Raw genomic sequence first — 21,784 nt, forward strand, 5'->3', positions numbered from 1 at the left:
AACGTTTTGTAAAGCATCAGATGGTCCTCAACAGAGAACAGTAGTTCTTGCTAAACCTCCTGTGCAGAGATTAAGTTGGTAGGTGCAAAAAAGTGGATGCTCCATAGCAAAGAGTTTACAAAAATCTTTAGGTAAGTAATCAACAACTGCTGTTAATCTGTAGTCATCTTTCTAGTTTGTGCTTTTTCATTTAATATTTAAAGTAGTCCTGTGATAAAATAGAGTTCATCTGATATCATTATGCAGATTAGAAAAGATAAAAAAATTTGAAAAGGAATCCATTTTAAAATCTAAAGAAGAAAGTTACGGCAGATTATTTACTGCAGAACAGATAATAAGAAATGCAAAAGTGTGTTACTTCAATAGAACAGTTGCCTGTCAAAATGTCTACATAGCAATGAAAACTAAATCTCAAAACATCTTTTGTTGGGAGCCAGATCACCACTCCTTTTTTCCTCACTCTACCTCCTTCCCTACTGTACTTCTGTGCCTTTATTTTATTTTTTTTGATTTACAGTGATTTTCAGGTAGACTTTTCATCATCTTATTCTGTGGTCTGACTATAAATAGATATTATCCTCTCTGGGTATTGTGGCTTGAATGGGATTAGTCGATATCTCCCCTTGGGTATTGTAGTAGAAGGAAATGTACATCATTTGCTATGAAATCCTCTGTGAAAGCAGTGGTTGTAGCTCATTCTAAGAAAAATATAAAAACACTCACACAAATATTTAACGTTTTTTGTAGATGTTTTTGTGATAACTGCAACTCATTGACTTGCAGTTGCTTTTTCCTCCACTTTTTCCCCCTTCTTAAGAAGTGTGAGAGACAAAGAAATGTTATTTTCATTGACATGAAGTGATAAGTTGTAAATGTTTGATATGGCCCAACTATGCAATGGTTTCCTCTCACTATGTGACAGCTGCCTTCCATGTTCCCATGAGAACATGAAGAGCTTTCAAAGCATTGCCAGTGAGCAATACTTCAAACGCTACCTGGAACCTAAATATTAAGTGTTCCATTTTCTTATGAGATTAATTAGAATGACTCAGGGTATCTCTGTTTATTTTCCTTTGCTTACAACTTGGTTCTCCAGTTGGGCTTCCTTTCTTAGACTGCCTTCCTCGGAAGTGTCTCGAGAACCCCAAATAGCTGCTATGATATGAATTGTCACACTGCTTAAGAAACTGCCTAGACTGTTGCATTCCTACATCTCTAGAGGCACTACCAAAGTTGACACACATTTGATGTTATAGCTTATAGTTGTGAGAGGATGATAATTATAAAAATATTTTCCTAGACTTTTCTGAACAGCTTTTGGTTTTTGTATCCTAAGTCTTCAAATAGTTTTGGAAACATAAGTTCAGCTGCACATGTAGTTTTAGGGTTATCTTTAGGCTGGCATAACTTTTCGGGCATGTAACTTTTCCTAGCTTACTCTAATCAGCCAGGTTAGCCAAAGCAGTAAAGCTAAAACAGCAACACATGCATTACATACTGCAATAAGGGGTCAAGAGCCATATAAGCTGATATTGTGCTTGCAAGACATGCTAGGTTTTATGTCACTTCTTTTCTGTCCTTCCTGAGATTCTTGTGTTGGTTCAGCACACATGGGTAGGGCTAACACTTTGCCTAAAGAAGTAAAACTCTTGCTTTTTCTGGTTTTGAACACTTTTTCATTCTCACAATTGCCTCTAAATAAGTCTACACAACAGGAAATATTTTTAAAATGTTTTTCTTTTCATGGCAATCATAGCTGTCACATTGTAAAGTCAGCAATAAAAACCTGTGTGTCAAAAAATTAATTAGCTTCTAAACCAAGGGCTAGATGAAAATAAGAATAGAAATGTCTCTTAGTCAGAAATAATCCTTCTGTCAGAAGTAACAGAAATCTACAGCTTTTCTTGAAATATTCTGGCTTTTTGGAGTTGATATGTACATGTAGAAATCCTTTTCACATTAGTTTTGGACACAATCCAACAAAAGCAACAAAACCAACAAAGCCAGACCATTTGTTTCGCCTTAATCTGAAGTAATGTTGCATAAAATTATCTCCAACATAAAGTAACTAGTCTGATTACTGTAAATAAGGACAAGATTAAAATATGGTTTTCTGTGTTCAAAGTAGTATAGTTATATCATTTTTGTCAGTATGCCTAAGTGTCTTTTAAATGGACTGTTAAAAAAAAAAAAAAAAAAAACACCACTGAATAGAAATGATTTTCTGTAACTATTTAATCTGGCTCCAAGAAACATTACTCAATTTATAGATGGTTTTAAAGAATGTCTTTTTTCTTCTTCTTACCTCCAGATTTAAAAAAAAAAAAAACGTTTTTTATATTGATTCCAAAAAGGCTATAGGAATCCGTTACTTTGTAAGGATTTCCCATAATTATTGGTGCAATTTCACAATCCTAATTTTGTTTTCTAATGGTTTGGTATAGGATTTATTGCTGTAATAGTACTAACTTACACTATAATAGTGTGTCATTGCCAGCTAAAAGACTATTTTAATAATGTCAGTAAAACCATCACTTGCTAAATGTCAGTACAGAGGAATTCTTGAATTCTTGAGTACAGATGAATTCTGCTGCACCCACTACTGCTTTGGCAGCTGGCTGTCAGGAGTCCCCTTTCACAATAAGACCCAGCACATGAGATCTGCACAAGCTAAGACTGCCCAGCCTTTAGGTCCTTTACAAAAGGAAAACAAAAGGAAAGTTTTAGAGTTGTCTCCTGTGCACCTACTCAATGACCAATCTTATACATCAAGCTGAAGCAATTATACCTTTGTAGCAAAGTGTGTAGGGCTTCTTTGAAAATTTCATTTAAGTGTACACAAATTAGCATGTACTATGCAGTTGTCATTGAGATTTAAAAGCACTTGGAGCATATTACTAACATTACCAGTTAATGCTGAATTTTATCACATTAAGTGAACAGGCAATGAAGATTAACTTTGCACATTTAATCACAATTACTTTAAAATACTGCTTGTTAAATTATGATGTAGATAAAGAGAACAATGAATTTAAAGAGAAAGAGTTCAGTAATATGTTTATTTAAAGAAATTATTTTTAGAAGTACAACCATAGTTTTTTTCTATTTATTGCCTTAATAATTCTGAATAGAGCAGTTGAAGGGTACTCCTAGTTTACATTTTGTTTTTTCTTCCTTTAGCACTTTAGTGTTGCTTTGAAATATCCAAAAGTATGCAACTGTGATTAACGCATTTGTTGGTGATAATGATGTTGGTGAACTAAGCTTTGGAAATGATAATAATTGCAGAAGAAATGCAACAGAAATTGGGTGATCTCTCTTAACTAACTTGGTCACAAACTCATGTAATGACACTAAATTTATATTGTTCTTGTGATGAGACATGATCCATAATCTTCCATTATTACAGAAATAAAAAATGCTTATGAGATAAAGAAGGTAAAGTATTAACTTTTTTTCCCTTGAGGTCCTTTATCTGATAGTACAGAGTAGTCTAGAGAACGATAGGAAATGTGTTTTAATTTGGGGGAGATTTCTTACATACATTCCTTGAAACATTAATGCCTAAAATATGACTCACCTGTGGTTATCTGCCATATAGAGCATCTGCCACAAGAAGGCATTTGTGTCTTCAAAGTCCTTTTTCTATAGGTTTGTCAAGCAAGAAAAATTTGCTTGAACTGTCAACAAAAAATTTGCTGGAAAAACAGAAGGCCACGGAGTCATGGCTGTGTGTTTTTTGTTGTTGTTTTCTCTCTCTTGCCCACTGCTTTATTATAAATTGATAAGGATGGTCCTAAAAACATGGGCAGAGGCTCAATATTAGGGGGTGGAGAAAGCTGAACCCCATCATCTGGGAGGCAGTGGTGGAGGGCTAGGTCCTTGGGCACGTGCTTTCCTTCTGTACAGCCCTCCTGGATGCTGCTCTGCCATGCCACAGGCTGAGCACAGGGCCCAGCCCAGTGCCTTGGTGACATCCATGTCTCCTTGCTTGGCCAGTAACCTCAAAAGAAAATGGTGAGTGGTGGCAGCTAGCTGGGGGGGGTGGGAGGGGGGAGTGAGGGAGAAGGGGAGCTGTTAATTTTAAAGAAATATAATTGTTAGTCATCCTAGCATTTTGGATTTCAACAGGTTTCGCCAGGGTGGTGAACACACCTGAAAGCCTGGTATTTTCTGTCCCCAAATATCACAGGTCTTGAGCTTGACAAAGCAGAACCTTGTGTAACAGGCTGATCAATATAGCCTGGTCTCTTTATATAACAGTGGGTTTGCAGCTGTCACAAAACCACTTAAAGATTTGCTGCTCCTAATTCCCTGCTTCTTTCTTCGTTCTTACCTAATAGCCTTTGCTTGCCAAGAGTTTCCCCCTTGCCCTGTGACAAATGCTAGCTTTGTTTACTGAGGAAACTGGTGATTCTGGCCACAGCCTGAGGGAAGCCTGGAGTCTTCTCCAAGCCCCAAACTCCATCAGACCTCTGGGACATGTCAAAGTAGCAGAGTCACAAGTAGCTCTGTATTTCTTCAATAATCTGTATGCTGCCTTTGATGAACAGCTGAAAGTCTTCAGAAATTAGAAACAAACAAAACAAACAAACAAAAAAAAGGCAAGGAAATTGGGGAAGATGCAATGGATCAAAATGAATCCACCTTTAGTTTTCTGAGTATGGAGAAACCAGGACTATGAATTGGTAGGGCCAGACAGAAAGGGAGGAGTACACAGGATTAGCTATAAATTTCGCAGTTATTCTGAGCTGTGGTAATCTGCTATTTGACCTGTGCCAATATATACATAACCGCTTCTCTCTCTGTTATCAGGTTTAAATAGCAGTCTAAAAGACGGGGTGGGAAGGGAAGGTGGCTTAATGTTTTAAGCCCTTGGTTTGAAATACCTGGACAGTCTATATTTGCACACTTGTCAATCCAGATAAAGTCTGTTGAGCTATTCTCCTGCTGTCACGTTGAGATTTAGAGATTTTTCAGGAGCAAATCTGAAAACAAGGCACCACTTATAGACACTTAATAGAGTCCTCAGTACTCCAGGTAAGACGATGAGTTCACTATTAGTGGGGTTTTGTGGGGACAGAAATTGTCCTTTTCCATATGTGTAACTGTTGTGTGTGGCAGGAGATAGCTGGCTCACCCAGAATCTGTCTCCATAGGACTGCATCAACACTGTCCAGAAATCATGTTCAAGAGCTTCACACCCAAAATGCCCAGTTCTGGTTGTTCTGCCCAAACCCCGAATTACTGTGCTGTTTAGGATTAGCTGTGTATTCACAGCTTCCAATTCAATTATTTTTAATCTGTATCCAAATAATTTGAAGCTGTGAGAGTTTTTTAAGGACCTGTGAAGATTAACAACACTATTCTAGGAACCAAAGCATAAAGCCCTTCTCAGGCTTTCAGGGTTTGAGTACTAATTGCATAAGGCCGCCATTCCTTCACTGTCCTTTCCCTTCACAGAACACGGCTCTCTGTCCTGACTGAGTATAAGTGGGCAGCCTCCAGCAATTGCACATAAACTGACATTCTGAAACAAAAATATCTCACAAAAAAAAAAAAAGATAATATGGGATCTCCTGAAAACAGAGTAATTTAATAACTAATGAATAGTCCCATTTTTATATACCATGTTGCCCTTGTCCAGATTCAGGGAAATCTCATGTTTCTGGCACAAAGGAAAATGTCACCTGTCATTTGCTTCTTTCTAGCTAGGTTTTCAAGCTAGTTGTTTTCAAACATGGAGATGCTTCAGATCATTCAATTTTGGGATGGTAAATCCTCAGACCTTGTCACCATTCTTTCCAGTATGTGGGCTGCATCATTCTGGTAGTCTGACCTTGACTGAAGTGAACAGAGGCCTTTCACCCTGTGGTATTCACTGTTGCTTAAAACTAATTTAGTTGCAAGTTCTTCACCTGAATCTTTTCCTTCAGAACAGATATTCACAGCTCCAGCTCACTTTTACTTTAACCTTTTCAATATTGTGAGGCTGAGCTCAGATTCTCGGGCATTCAGCTTTGTTGTCTTCTTTCTTCTTTCTCCGGTCCTAATGTCACGGAGCTGCTTTTTACTGCTCAGGAGCTGGGCAGTGGGAAATGTCTCACAGTGCTAGAAGCTTCTGCTAGCAGAGTCAAGGGCGAACGGCAGGGTGAGACCACTGACCGCCTTTATTGCCTGCATGGGAGCTTGTTCTCAAATTAGTCTGATGCTTCCAGGTCACAGGTGTGCTAAAAAGAAAGGGACAAATTTTGCTGGGTGTAATCAGTAAGATCTCCACTAAACAGAAGGTCTTGTTTCATAAACGCCCACTTGACACAGCCTGATGGCAGTAAGTAGCTTAGCAAGCCCAAAGACGTGGTTTCCAAGGCAGGTCACTCAGCTCTGCAGTTGTGTCTGGAGGCAAGGTCTGCACAGCAGGTGCAGAGCATTGTGCAGGCCCTGGAAAGAGACCAAGAAGGAAGAGAGAACTCAGCCCTGTAGGGGCTGAGGGTAAATGTGGCAGTTTTGTGTTGGCGAGCAGCTAAGACAGGATGAGCACAGGGCAGCCATGGCAAAGGCAGGGCCTACACGGGGCCTGGGGACAGCGGGCAGGCCGGGGCCTCAGGGGATGGCACACCTGCAGCCCAGGGAGCAGGCATGGGGCCTGGGCAGAGCACGGCAGTCCATGCAGAGACAGTCAGAGCTGGTGGTGCCCTTAGGGCCCTGAGGATTAGTGTCATGCAATCAAAAAATTCTCCTTCCAGTTTTGGAGTCTGTTTTTGTGCTTGTTTTGTAAATTAAACACTGTCACAAGGGGCTTTGAAAACGCCCATCAGTGAAATGAAAGCCAATCACAACGTCAAGGGGAACTAGCAAGCACAACTATCATGTGGTTCAGTCTGCCCTTAAGCTTGTGGTTCTCCTGATCAAGTTCGTGGAGGCTAAAAATACATTTATTTGTTTATTTATTTTTACTGTCTGTTAAGGTAAGGAGTAAGTCTTTAAGACTTACTCAGGGGCATCTAAAAGAAGTTTTGAGGGCTTTTCAGTGGTTCTCCAGCCCTCTCCTCAGAACCACTTTGGGGAGATTTCCCCCATTTTGTGAGGGAGATTTTCCTCCTTTTCCACTGTATCTAGAGAGTATATCTTGTGAGCTTAGCCCAGCAGACTTTATGTATGCAGGCAGGGAAGGGAGGATAAATTCACCCTCCCTCTGAATGCTGGCGGCATTGAGAGTAACACGTTGCCTCCAAGGTAGGCAGGTGCCAGCTCCACACAGGCACAGACAATAAGCCCTGACACTCAACAACTCTATCAATCACCCTGCTCTGTCCGGTGTCCTAAAATGTCAAATAAGCAGGTTTCATTAGCGCTAACTCCTTTGAATAAAAATATTTTGAATTAGCACTTTGCAATAACATAATAAAGCACTGGAAGTAAATTATTTCTGTCTTCCAGCTGGTAAACAGTTCTGCTTATTGTGGTTTTGGTGCTTTGTTGTTGTTAGTTTTCCTTTATTACTATTTTCTTATTATTTATTTTATTATTTTTATGGTGTCCCTTTGCTTGTGATTGAGTGACATCCTAATGAGCAACAGATACTTTACCATGTGTGCTGCACAGCATGAAGTTTTACAGAGCCCGGAGACACATGAGGAAATACCTAGGCATTTGTATTGTGGATGGTTATAGAGCAGCAGATGGGTAAATCAGCACTGCAGTATTCTTTTAATAACATCATAATACATTTATTGTACTATTTATTGTACTTGAAGAACCAGGGGATTATCTTCATAGGTTATTGTTATGATTTTTTCCATTATTTAATGCACTATTCTGAGGCTTCTCTTTGCCACTGTAAAAAAAGCAGTATTTATCTTTCTTTGGGAAAGCTCTGGATATGTGTATCATGATTTCTATAGCTTTCACATCACATAAATATTTTCTGTATATAATGTATGTTTTTTGATGGAGAAAGGAAAAACAGCATGCTTCTTGTCAATGCCTCTGTGCAACACTCTTCTGGTTCCATATCATGTAGATAAACATGTTGGCCTTCTCAGTATTCATATTCCTGGAGCAGTGGCTGCTGAGGTTACCATGTTGCTGGTGGTCTTTGTGTGTCTACAGCCGTATGTGTCTGGGGCTTTCCTAGCAACCACAGCGTCTCTCAGACATGTTTCAGAGATTGGTTCTTTGTTTTTTTACCTTGGTCCTCAGTCTCTTCCTGCTTGGGACAGGCCAAATAATCCACCAAATAAGAGTTCATACTACAAAACATTAAGCTGATTTTTACATTTTCCAAACTTCTGGTATTCTGCTGCTGGTCAGAGCAATGGAAGTAAAACAAAGACATAAGAAGAAAGCTAACAAAATACAGTTTTCCAAAACCCAGAGTGAAATATAAGGGAGGAAAAAAAAAAAAAAAAAAAAAGAAAAGAAAATGAATCTAGTCACAGACATGAAGAAAGCCTAAACCTAATCTGTAGCTTCAATAAGTAGTATGAAATTCAATAAAGAAGCAGCAATGTGAAACGCATCTAACCACCTTCTTAACAGATCTATAAAATTAGGGGGTGGAAATGTAAAATATCTGATGAGATGTTTCTTGAAATAATATTTCCAAAAATAAAATCCAAGTTGGTGTGCCAGAAAGAAGCATAAAGTTTGTGGTACATGATGTGCCATTTTCTGGCAAAGTATCTGCTTGTAATACTGGGCCTAATCTTGCTGGAAAACTACATGAAGTTACTGTCAGATTTCATTTCATCCCAAACTGCAGTTGAGGGGTATCTTTGGCTTCGCTGATTTTACTGCAATTAAAATTACAGTAAATCCAGCAATGATGGCAGAACCTGCACAGAAAGTCTGTGAAGCCATAAATCAGCCTGCACAAGATATGCATACACAATTTCTGCCTGTACACTGAATCCAGTGTGTTGGATTGGATTTACTTCTTAGGTGCTACTGCTTTGCACAGAACAACTTTGCACAGAAATGAAAACAAGCACTACAAGTATGGCAATAAGTCACACCATGCCTTTACAAGACTTCTTTTCCTTTGTTCTAATACCGTCAGGAGGACAGATTAATGCCTGCTGATGTATGACAATAAAAATAAGTAACATGATAAACCTAGTAGATACTCATCCAGTCTTCTAAGTCACAGGCCATCTGAAGCTGATGACAATCTTTCCAAGGTTTTCCAAGTGTTTGGATTCTGACCAATGTAAAGATCACAAGATTAAATTTACCAGCTGCTAATTCTTTTTATATGCACATAAGAAACAGTTGGAGCAAGTACTCTCCAAATTCAGCAACTGTTCTTCCATCCTCACCCCTTTTATACAGTAGCTTAGACCACCTGACCATGGAGTCCTGTCCATCAGTAGTTTCAGAGAAGGAAGCAGAAAATCAATCAGAATCAAATCAGAATTAAATCAATCTCAAATGCTCCTTTGCTATGAATATCCCCCAATCCTCGCTATTTAGAAACTAGTTTATGACCTGAAGGCTTTATATCCCATGCAAAATGTATCAGTCGGAGAGACCTGATGCTTATACAGATAAACCACAGTATCTGGAGCTCATGCCAGGTTACTGGTTACCACATACAATTCTTATTGCATGATCTCTCAGATGAGTAACACCTGGAGCATCTCTGTTGCACTGGAAAACATCCATATTTCTGCAGTAATCATATGAAGATAAGCAGCTCCACTGCAGACATCTCAACAGTACCAAACTGGGTATCCCAGACTCCCCCTTTCTGCATGTAGAAGCCTACCACAAACCTGTTTTTCTTCTCTTCAAACAATGTCAACAGTAATTGCTCTGAATTGATTTGCTTCCCCTGCAGCTTTCAGGGAAGAACAAAACTATCTGAGCTAACACTTCTTCCTACAGTGCTTCCAGTTGAGCTCATCCTTTTTAAAGACCACATGAAATTTCTATGTTAAGGTGCTTTATAAATCAGCTTGTATATTGAATTCAGTGACCTGTTTCTGTGAAATTGACAGAATGAACAGAAAGTGAACATTATTAAATGGGGGTTTTCTCTCTTTCTCTCTTAGGATGGATTTATAGACTTCTTGGAGTTCATAGCTGCAATAAATTTGGTTATACGAGGGAAAATTGACCAAAAATTGAAATGGTATTTTAAGCTATATGACGCTGATGGAAATGGATGTATTGACAAAAAAGAACTATTAAGCATATTCACGGTAAGCAAATTATGACCAATAATAATTGCATTTGGGATAGCACATTATCTCTGAATCAGTAGTTCATCACATGTTGTATTTTACCTAATGCTTTACAGTCACAAAACCAGAACTGTTCAGGCTAGTGACACTCTTGTCATTGGTTTCTTGCTTACTGACATAAACGTATCTAAGTAGTATTTTACTTTAAACTATAATTCTCTATATATGCTGATTTACTGAAAGTGAAAAACTTTAGAAACAGTAGAAACATTATTGAGATAAACTGTATAAGAAGGCAGGGTAGAGCTGAAGTAGCATAATGAATAAAACAGCTGTTTGCAAGCATTTGTGCCAGTTTGTTGTGGAAAAATGGCTTCTCAAACAGAACTTTCTGCACAAAAAAAAATATAGATGTCATCAAAATATTCAAATATTTTCATTCTTTTTGAAAGGCTTTTAGATTTGTTTACTGCAAATGCCATTACTTGTTTTTTTAAATTAACTTGGAGAAATTTAATTTTATCATTAAATCCTGCACTGACATTTTGATACAAATATTGTAGATAATCTTTTTTTTTCTGAAAATGGGCCTATTTCAAACCCACAAACCAAAACAGTGTAATTCTTTCTGCACAATGATTTCCATATTTTTCAACTTGCTCTGGTGAACTAATATTTTGCACTTCAGTAGCTGCTTTCAACCAAAAGATATTATAGGGTTCCTTGCAAATATGAATGACTTTTAATACTTCTTTCTAAATGTACAGAACCTGTTACAGATCAAGGTTTTGCTGCAGGGAGCATAAAATCTAAATAGGGATTTAATGTCATAATAAACAAGGAAAGTAGTTTTCCAAGATTCTGTCTTGCTGCTGGTGCCTGGCTAGTCACTGTTAAAGACTTTCAAGAGCTGCTGCCTCAAATGAAAGGAACCAGAGCTAGATTAGCCATGTGGTCAAACAAATTAAGTTGATGCATCTCCTTCTAAAGAACGGCTTTCTAAATGCAGAAAGAGAGGCTGCACAGCCTCAATTTCTTCTCATTTAAGACTAATGTCATCTTTCTGTTGTTGCTATTCTCCATCATTTTCTACTTGAAGGCATTGATGCAGCTGCCTTTGTCTTGGACTCTATCCAAAAAGAGAATTAAAAACATTTTAATGTAAAGATTTCTTTTTTAGCTTAACTGGTAAAACTTCCGCTTCTCTTTTGGAGTAAGAGAACTTTAAGTTAAACCTGTGCAAGTCATTTGACTTAGGCTAGATGAAAATAGATGAAACTCTAAACAAAAATAAAAATTCTGACTCACAGCCAGTAAGGGCTTTAATTATACTGAGCATCAGTAATCAAGGGTTTATCCAAAAAGATATATCAGATCTGAGACTTTAATATAAATCAAATAAGTCCTATTAAAACTTCATCTGCCCCTACAGCTATACAAGCTTTGGACCAGCAGATCATTTTAAGCCATCAAAATTCTTGCCATAGCGCCAGGCACCCTGTCAGTGCCTTTTTAACAGTCCAGATAATTTATTATTTAGGGGGATTTTGTGGTAGTCAGTGATTCAAGTACTTCAGGAAGCACTGCTTTCCTCTTAGTACTACAACAAATTTAACTGTGACAGAGGTACAGCCTTCTGAAGGCTGCGTTGGGGTCAGGCATACAAAATACCAAAAGTATCCATAGTACGAATGAGTAATACAAACAAGTTTATGTACCTATATTTTGTAAAATTCTTGCTGCCTTTCAGAACTCTGTGCAAAGTACGGTAAAGATAGTGATGGTTAGGAATTCTACACCAGTGATGGATGTGTTTAGCTTGCATTTTATTTCTGTATAATGAGTTCTAAAATAGTATCTAAAATCATATGGTGAATTATCTTGCACAACACAGTTCATCTCATGATAATTAGATGTAAAAAAAAAAAAGCCTACAGTGTGCCCATTATATAACAAAAATAGATGTTTATACATAGATATGTATCTATTTTCTCAGTCACTAATTGTGATATTGATTCTGAGTCCAACTCTATAAGCACATGCTTGTTGGATATAGGCCACCAGTTATTAACATATAGGCTTCTTCTTTATTGGCCAGAATGATCACCATAATGCAGAAATGACTGTCTCAGTGAATGGGACACAATTTTGCAAAGGTATTCATTTATACCTTTACTCCAAATATTGGATACCTTTGCCACAGAAAAAGCAGAGGGGAGATTACTTTTCTTAACTTCTTTGGAGGACAAGTAAATTCTGCCAACTTTCAGGACTGCCAGTCTAACTTTATTTGTGATTACTAAGTTAAACATTTTTTAATAGAAAAATGACTTAGGCTTTCTCATCATGTGCTTTCAGCTGTGAAAAATAATACTACATTTAAATCACACAGAGCACAGGGCACTCTCAACACACAGAACTCTCTAGGTTGAGATAAAAATGCTGGTGTGGAATCTAGGGTATAGCAGAACAGAGGTGCCACATGGTTTCAGAAGACCTTCAGAGATATGTAAATGAGGTCTGTAATCTTCAGGCGGTGTTATGTTAATTAAATTTCCAATCCTCATTACTGAAGATTTACTTGAAATAGCTATTTATTTAGCGATTTTGAAAGGGTTGGTGAACTAAAGAGCTGCATCCCAATTACTGCAGTTGCCAGTGTATTGTTTTCACAACTTGAAGGAGAAAAGTCTGATGGAACTTTCTGCATTTCTGTCTTCAGGCTATCCAGGCTATTAATGGGCACACCAACATGTCCGCTGAAGAATTCACGAACATGATATTTCAGAAGATAGATGTGAACAATGATGGTAAGAATTTAGGTTTTCTTGGTAATGGCAGGGGTTTTTCCCCGTGAGAGAGTGCAGGGTAAGGAGGGGAGTTGAACACACTACTGAAGAACTCTGTTTTAGATAAACTGAAAACCTTTCTGTTCTTCTTTACCTATACTCATCCAGATTTACAGTACTGCCTCTATTAACCTGGCACAGGAATTACATGCAATAGTGGCTAAAACACGAAGGTCTTGCACTGTTCATCCAAAATAGCAGTGCTTTGGTTGCACAGTAAAATGAAGGTATTTTTTCAGTATATCCGCAACGGCTCAATCTACCTAAACTGAATAAGAAAACCAACTAAGATGCATGGTTGCACATGCCCTATCATGTCTGAAAGATTGGACAGCGTAGTGGATGTCTCTTGAAGTCTGAATGTTAACGCATGCTAAGACACATGCTATTGTTTTTTCTTAAGAGAACTAGAGTAAGCCAATTGGACTTAAAATTGGAAACTAAGACTTCAATTCACTGCTTTAGAATTATTTCTAGTAAAAAGCTTGTCACACATGAATGTCTTCCCTCCTATTCCTAACCATGAAAATGCTCCTACCGGCAACCACTATAGTAACTGACAAATTAGAAATGTTAGGAAAGTATTGCAGAGCAAGATCAGATTCCAGCCAAGAATTTGTGGCTTTTTTTTGTTTGTTCATTTTTTTGATGTCTCATTTGGTGTATTGAAGTTATTTTTAAGGAAGCTGTTTGCAATACATAATCAGAATATAAATAGTGATCTTGTGATGCTTATGAATAACTGGTAGAACATTTTTCCCACCTGTTTGGTCCATTTTTGGGGTGAAGGCAAATTACAGACTCCAAACAACACAGTCATATTCTAGAATGTAACCCCAATACTATGATACTTTTTACTTTGACCCCTGCTTTGACCATATGTTTACTTCCAAGTAATAGTTGTATCTGAGCTAGACCATCAGCTAAAAAAATAACTTGTGTCTTCAATATTAGCAATGAGACGCCAGAACATGAATTATTCAGAATCACCTTCATAATACTCCCCTTTCAAACTGCTTTCCATAACTAGATACTTTTTTAAATAGCTACAGAGCAGCAGGACTAACTCAGCCTGAGAAATAGGACACATTTTTCGAAGTTTATCTTAAGCTATGCTGCCTCCTTGTAGCTGCTTATTAAAAATAAAATAAATAAATAAAATGAAATAGACAAATAAGTTGTGATGGCCTTCCCCACATTAAAGTACAAGAAATAATCTCATGGCAGCAGGGAGCAATCCCTAAAACAAATCTCCTGATGGCCTTGCAATTTATTTTCATTACTTGAAGGAAATTTCAGGCTCATCACAGTCCCAGTGAGCCTGGACATGCTAGCATAACTTCATCTCGCTGGTAACTGCAGTGTTCTTTGTGCACTTGCATTCTGGTATTGTTAATTTGAAATATATAGCCCTGGGATCAAAGGAGGGAAGTCAAGACCTGCTGAAGGGAATGGACAGACCATGAAACAGACAGTCCAGTTCTGGCGACTGAAACCTGCATAAGCAGGAAAGTGATACAGCAGGTCCATCTGATGAGTCCAGGAACCCTATTCATACATTCCAGTCAGTCAAAGGTGACAAAGAGGGGAGGAGATGGGGAGTAAGAGGAATATGTGGGACAGGGGGAAAGATCTGAAGAAGTGAGTGGATGAGTAGCAAAGCAGAAAGATGCAGACAAGTGTGCAGAGACAGCTCCTTCTGGCTCCGCTCCTGGGATTATATGAGGGCACTGGGGTTGATAGGGGAGGAGTGAACATCCTCAGGACACTGTACATCAACCACTGGAGAGGGTCTTACTCCTCTCGCTGCAGCCTAAGAGCCAGGACTTGCGTTAGAGGGGCTCTTTTCACTTAGTGTGTATGTGAGCCTGCTCACAGGGCAGTGGGGACCATATGACAAAAGAGGAAGCAGCCTTTATTGCCGATGGGTCATTTTCAAATTCTTCACATGCTGATCATTTTTGGTTTTCAGTCAGATTAAGCTTCCAAAGTTGCCATGAACAGAAACCAAAACAGAAACAAAAAAACCTGCAGGGACCACTTAAATGTGAAAATAGCTACAATTCATCTACCTTAAGCATTTACCAGAAGTGTATGTGATTTACATTGTTGGGCCCCAGAATGCAGGGGCCCTAAGTCATCCAGCAGGTTTCTTTTTGCCTGGCCTCTTTCAATTTCTTATTTCAGTAAAAAAAAATCATTCATTTTTATGATTTTCATAAAAAAAACTTAAGAGGAAAGAATCACTCTTCCTCTTAAACCAAGGGCTGTTTCCCCTCTCAAATAAAAACAATATCAATGGAATAATTTCTAGCCAGAGAATCGTGCACACTCCAGTGTACCTTGCCAGCAGACCGATGCCTAGGACTGGTCTTTGCCTTTGCTGCCAGGGAAGTAAGCAGGAGAAGAAGAATGTTATATGGTATTCCTGTTCCTGCAAAAAGGAGGTTGTCTTGCAATTTCCAAAGTATTACCTGATTTTGGAATGAGTCCAAAAGAATTACACACTCCCAAAAAATCTTAAAAATCATGACCATTTCAGTTGCTTGGAAGAATTTCTCTAATCAAACCACTTAAATGATTTTTTTCATCATCTTATCCTGGCTCTAAATAATCCTTGTAGTCAACACAGGGGATATGCTTTGAAATCCTCAGCAAATCATCCCCTAATCTCTGTTAAAACCACCTATAAGCTAAACTCCAGTTAGCTTGGTAAGAATAGCTTCATGCAGCTAAATTATGCCAGAATGAACCCTTCATTAGAGCCCTTCTCCCCACACATCTGTCGTCGAAGATGCTAAGCACTGTAGTTGTCTTAAACTTCTGTGAAAGTGGCATTTGATCTGTTTTAATAAAGAAAAGTGAATATGAGTTCTAAAATCTGATGCAAAATGGGAAAACATATGAAAATATTCTTCCTGCATTTGCATATCAGCAGAGTACAGGGAATGTTCTTGGGGGATGCAACCTGGCATGAATGGCCTTGTGTTGGGTTGAGAGTGATTGCTGCATTCCTTGGTTCCTAAGGAGTATCTGATTTTCTTTTAGGGGAACTGACTTTAGAAGAGTTTATCAGTGGTGTTGAAAGAGATGAAGACCTAATGGAATTGATTACAAAAAGTTTTGACCTTTCCAACGTACTCAAAGTCATACAGAGCGGCAGGCGGCACAGCATCTGAAGGATTCAGTGACGGATGTGGCATCTGTTGTCATTGTTTCAAGAAAGATAATATTTGATATATTCAGAGAGCTTGATGTTGTCAAAACCAGCCCAGACAATAACAATCACTCAGCTCCAGGAATAATTGTCCCTCAGAATTTCCACTCTTGACTCCGCATCTCTCCTCTTCTTTATTCTGTCTCTCGCTAAGGACTGTGGCAGCTACAGAACACAAACCTTTGGCTACGTATAATAGAAAAGATGTTTGATGCAGTACAAATAAGTTGTTTGGTCTCTATGAACACTGTTCAGAATAATCAATAAAACAGTGACAATATCATAAAGTGCAACCTTTCTAGAAAACAGAGAACTAATAAATTTATTCTTTCAAGTACAGGTTCTTTAACCTGCTATCTAAAATGTGGCAATAAACATCTAGGTAGGATTGGCTCCTATCAGGACCAACTAAGAACAAAGCCCGGCTTGTATTAACTTAACATTTAATCTAATCAGTGCTCAAAATCAGAGAAGATTTTCTGGGAAACACCTCAGTCAGCTCAGTATTCCAGAGATGTGCATCCTCTTTAAGAAACCATCTACCACTCTTGATTTCATTACATCTGTAAAATAAAATAACACGATGTTTTGATGTTTTTTCACAAGGTTCAGCTACTGTTCTTTCAAATTAACTTTTATAGAAGCACTGGGATGAAATTTTGTTATCTTTGTAGAGTAGCATTAGAAGTTCAAAGAATGTTTAAAACAAACAATTTTGTAAGCACTGGAACAAATATCATCTGGTTTCCCAGAGATGTGTCCTTTGACTTGTATGTCCTCCTTTGCAAAACAGTTCATTTTCACTGGGCTCTCTGCCACAGCTTCATGAGACAAAAGGTAAGATGTACGATGACTAGTTCATGCTGATGGGACTGCTGGTGTCTGCCAAACAGACTGCTTAACAGATGAATTCTTCCTGCCTTCCCCTGACAGGGAGTACTACGGTATTTTTGTCCTGCCCAGATACCTGGGTGAAAGCTTTTAGCAATTTAGTCTCTTTGAGACTTCTACCTTCTTTCAAACTGGGTTGCAATCATCTCTGAATGTGGTAGCTGTTAGGAGTACAGAGAAGGGATTCACAGATGGCATGATCACATACGTCTCATTTTTTTATGAAACCAAGCTAAAAACAACTCAACCTTACTTTCTAACAAACAAGATTAATTCTTTAAGCTGAAACGTAACTGCACAAGTTGTCTGAAAAGGGAAAATCATAGCTCTCTCCAGTTCCGTTGGGATGGATTCTCTTTCAAGTCTGCAACCAGTTCTATCAAATCACTACGTTATGTCGTAAGAATAAGTTCTCCTTGGCTGGCAGTGCCCTGAAGGCATCACACTAATACTAGATGCTGTTAGAAACATCAGCTTAATGCAAAATCATTTGTGCATGGGTAGGCGCAGGTTGAAGGAAACACTTATTAAGACTTAAATATGAAAAAGTGTGGTGTTTTTTTTTTTTTCTGAAGTCACTACAAGTCTGTGTCCATTTGCACAGAAATGTGCTCCATCATCTGCAATTATTTCCCCAGGTTCTGGTTTGATCAATGGAATATACTAAAAGTATGCAACAAGCATCACTTGACATTATAAACAGTTCTGACATTATAGTTCTGACATTTGAATCTTTTATATCCTTTCCCAAAAAAGAGAATGATGTATGAGATTGCTGATGGGTTCGAACTTTAAGTTCTTGTATTTATTCATCATTGACACATTAATATCTCACTGTCAGTATCAGTTTTCTCACACCTAGACTTCAGAAAATCATTTTTCTTTATCTACTGTTTTGCATTTAATTCTGTGAGGACGGTGGTCTTCAGAACTGGCTCTAAAATATTTAAAATACAGTGGTCCAATCTAAGCAACTTGGGTATACAGAAACAGCTGTGTTTTGGATTGTTGCTTTTAAAATAATGAAGTTTCTGACTTTGAAACATGACTACTGTCTACGTATATTGGTCTCTCTCTCTCTTTCTCTTTCAATAAATGGATATTAAAAGAGAGTATTTCCATTTAAATTTGCCTATTTTTTCTGTGCAACTGTAATTATATGACGGGAATTACCAAATCAAGGGGAGTGTTGTTTTGTATTAAAAATTAATATATGTAAAGGAAGTTCTTAGCCTTTTGTGTGTGTGAAACTGAATTTTAAAGGAGTACCTGACATACTTACTTTATACACTTCAATATAAAATTATTTAGCAGAAACCTACATAATTAAGAAAAAGTACCTTTTCTGTTTAATGTAAACATTGTGGCATATCTCCTAAAATATTTACCTACAAGAATTCCACACATTTTTGGGGTTGTTCACAAGATTCCATCTAGATTAGTGTATGTTTCCTTTAATGACTTAAGCACTATTCGATATACAGGTGCTTGAGATAAATGCATTGTGGTCACAATTTTCTACTGATCTCAGTCTTTTAAACTTGTCAGGTGTTCATTGAACGTATCAGTGAAATCAGGTGGCACATGCAAAAACTGCCTAATCTGACTCCCTGAAGTCTTGTTCTGAAACAACCTGAAGCTGCAGCTCATCACCGCACAGGTGCTTTGTAGTAAAGAAGGAATATTGTAAGCCGACCTGTCTGTTCAAATGCTTACTGCTGATTTAATAGACAGCAGAAAAGGAAAAAGCAAGCCAAATGTTAGCTCACATTACATTTACCCCTTAGCAAATATTTAAGTGGTTAAGGGGTAGTGATGAGCCACTGATCTTTTGCTACAAAACCCTGCATGGGAGGAAAAAGGAAAAAAAAAAAAACATTATAGCATATGCTCTCAAGAAATGTCTTTGTCAACAAGACTGATACAGATGCCAGCTGTGAAAGTCTGCAGAAGCTGGGCTGCCTATATCATCATCACAGGGGGGTAGGTTTTAGTTAGGATAAATGTGCCCTGAGAATAGCTAATCGTTTTGTCACCGTATTCACCTTGGAAAGAACCACAGGTTTCAAATTCACTCTGTGCAGCTGGGTGAGCTTAGCCAATCAACAGGGTAATTGGTAGTTTCTCTTCTAATATAAGCTCTTTTACTGTTAAGAAATCCTTTTGGCATTATGCTCTTTTTATTGCATCCAAACAGCTAAAGGTAATTAGTATGACAGTTCTCTTTTTCAAACAATTCATAATTGTCCTAATGTTATCTCCTTTTCTATTCTGGTAGCTTAATATGCTAGAAAAATAAATAGGCACTTTTTCTTCTGAGAATCTGAGAATTCAAAACGACAAGAAAATTACCTTTTCTTATAGATATGAAATTGCTTAAGCATTAACAGGCATGATTAAACCTTATGCCATAGTTATGCATCCCTGACAAAGTGGGAGGAAAGCTTGCTGTGGTGTGGAAAAGATATCGTAGCTGCATTTAATTTTTGACCTTATGTAAGATTAGCTGTATCATGTAGAGCATAATGGTTAAATATTCAAGCCTCGGGTTCCCTGTCTGTTAGGACATATGTCTATTTATTTGAAGAAACTGGCTCAATGTCTACAAAAAGTCTTGAGGGGTTATAGAAACTACTGAAGAATTCAAGGAGGCATTTTTAATTATCATTTTTAAACATTCTATTAAATATAGAAGAATATTCCAAAAGTTGGAAACATGTAGCTTTACACTGTACTTTTTTGACAGGCCTTTATTAGAAAGCTGAGGGAGAAAGTAGCTGAATGACGTTTTTTAACGTGGCAAAATGTAGCTGCTGGATGGAACAGGCTCTTTTCTCCAGTCCCTGCCCAACTGTTTGCATCATTAACATTTCTACACTAATAATAAAGCTTTGGTGAACCCTTGCTTTGGTCTCCAGTGACCTGAAAACTTCTGATCTAAAGATTAGGAAGAGAGCCATGGTTTGGCTGGTATGCGTAGCAGGCAGGGACCCTTTTACTTCTACAGTTTGACTGGGACACTGAGCAGAAGACAAACCACTGGCTCGTGACTCTGAAGACAGAAGGATGGACTTGAAAAGTGATGTCCTGCACTGATTTTTGCCTACAACAGCTATGTGAGAGAAGGTACAGCCATCAAAGGTAACTTATTTGACAAAGAAATTTTTTTCTAAGTATTTTCCTGCATCTTCACTTAGTTTTTATTTTCCCTTTCTCTGCAGTAGAGCTGCGAGAGAATTTAAGACTGTTAACTACAGAGTTGTTACTATGCCTATAATCAAAACTGTAATGAAATACTATTTTTTGAGTTGTAAAACCATCAAATTCAATTGCTTCCAGTTTGAAGTTCTAGTTACTTTAAATAAGATCTGAGGTTCTTGTCTCGTTTAAAGCTGTACTGTTTACCAAAAAAAAAAAAAAACCTACCACTATATCCCTCACAAAATGCTGAAGAGGCGGGGAGGGCAGAAGGGAGGGAGGTGCAGAACATCCTACAAAACCATGGGGAAAACAAGCAGAGGAGGAAAGCTGAAGAGGTAGAAAAAGCAGAGGGCAACAGGCCCCGTGAAGGAACATCAAGCTGTCATAACCTTGTCCCATAAGGATCATGCTGTAGAGGAAAAGCCAAATGTTAAAGTATGGAAAAGACTCCGGCTGTGAAGAACCATGTTCATGTTGTATTTGTTCTGTGCTTCAGGCCCTGCCCTTCACCATGCATGCAGCCTCGCCATGCATGAGGCTGAGTGGGGCAGGATGAGGCTCATTTCCAGCACTTTCTTGCCGGCTGTTTTTTGTGTTTTTTATTTTTAGCTTTTACAGAGCACTTTCGTGCTCCCCCAGCCTCCTCTCCCGGACCCTTACAGTGTAACAACGCCCAACAGGGCACTCTGCCTGCCCCTCAGTGGAAAAGCCAGCTGCCATCTTCACCATGGGCCTGCTGAAATAGCAAACCACAGCTGCTATACACAACAGGCAAAATGTGAAGTGCAGAGGCAGCTTCTGAGCTAGGCCGCATTTCCAGTTCACCAAAACTGTTGGTGTGTTGTGGTAAAAGGCCAATATTTAAACACATTAAGTGCCATTTCTTGTACAAGAGAAGGCTTTTTTCTTCAGCCAGCTTTTGTCAGGGCTCCCCCTGGGCGGCAGGGCCTGGTTGTGAGGCCCTGCCCCTCCACTCACCGTCAGGGAGCAGCCTGTATGCAACACCATGCAGAATATGGACATTTCTGCTGGATTCATCAGAAACAGAGAACTGATGACTGGAGAACTGAATGTGAAATGGCCACCAAATTTCCTGCCCTTTCTAGTCATTCTCCAGCTAGCCCACAGGGTTGTGGTACCGGGGTCGCAGAGGAGGGGACTGTCACTGGCACCACTGAAAGTGTCACCTGTCCACCAGCACAGAGTTTTCAGATACTATGTCATTCCTCTCCAGTATTCTTCAAGAAGCCATTCCTTTTCTATAAATAAAGCTAAATAAAATAAAATGCTATCAGCACATCAAGTGCCTTGGAACTGTCCATTATAAAAACATTTGGTGTTTTGCCAACATAAAGATGTAGATGCATTTTTCATAACGGCTAACTGTCTAAAGCTGATTTATATTTATCTATTTACTATTTGTGAGTTCAGTTGTAATA

The 21,784-nt window shown here is 38.4% G+C and overlaps 1 protein-coding gene and 1 long non-coding RNA gene across 8 annotated transcripts in view; both read left to right on the forward strand.

Moving 5' to 3' along the window:
- The window catches only part of GUCA1C (guanylate cyclase activator 1C), a 130,412-nt gene extending 111,819 nt beyond the window's left edge, over positions 1 to 18,593 (forward strand). For all 5 annotated transcript variants that reach the window (XM_083833008.1, XM_083833010.1, XM_083833009.1 and 2 more), the window contains 3 exons: positions 10,056 to 10,205; positions 12,910 to 12,997; positions 16,085 to 18,593. In XM_083833008.1, coding sequence (XP_083689134.1) covers positions 10,056 to 10,205; positions 12,910 to 12,997; positions 16,085 to 16,215 — 369 coding nt within the window. In that variant the 3' untranslated portion in view covers positions 16,216 to 18,593. The remainder of the gene's footprint in view (positions 1 to 10,055; positions 10,206 to 12,909; positions 12,998 to 16,084) is intronic.
- A 412-nt stretch (positions 18,594 to 19,005) lies between these two features.
- On the forward strand, positions 19,006 to 21,424 carry LOC310885457. 3 transcript variants are annotated; one of them, XR_014574808.1, is made up of 3 exons: positions 19,006 to 19,254; positions 20,152 to 20,285; positions 20,955 to 21,424. It is a non-coding gene; the product is annotated as an uncharacterized lncRNA (long non-coding RNA). The 3 variants fall into 3 exon arrangements; XR_014574809.1 differs by lacking the exon at positions 19,006 to 19,254 and adding an exon at positions 19,306 to 19,347; XR_014574810.1 differs by lacking the exon at positions 19,006 to 19,254 and adding an exon at positions 19,318 to 19,347 and having other exon boundaries at positions 19,891 to 20,285.
- Positions 21,425 to 21,784: the final 360 nt, after the last annotated feature.

The sequence above is a fragment of the Anser anser genome (assembly GCF_964211835.1).
Source record: "Anser anser genome assembly, chromosome: 1".
In the NCBI taxonomy this organism is placed as follows: domain Eukaryota; kingdom Metazoa; phylum Chordata; class Aves; order Anseriformes; family Anatidae; genus Anser; species Anser anser.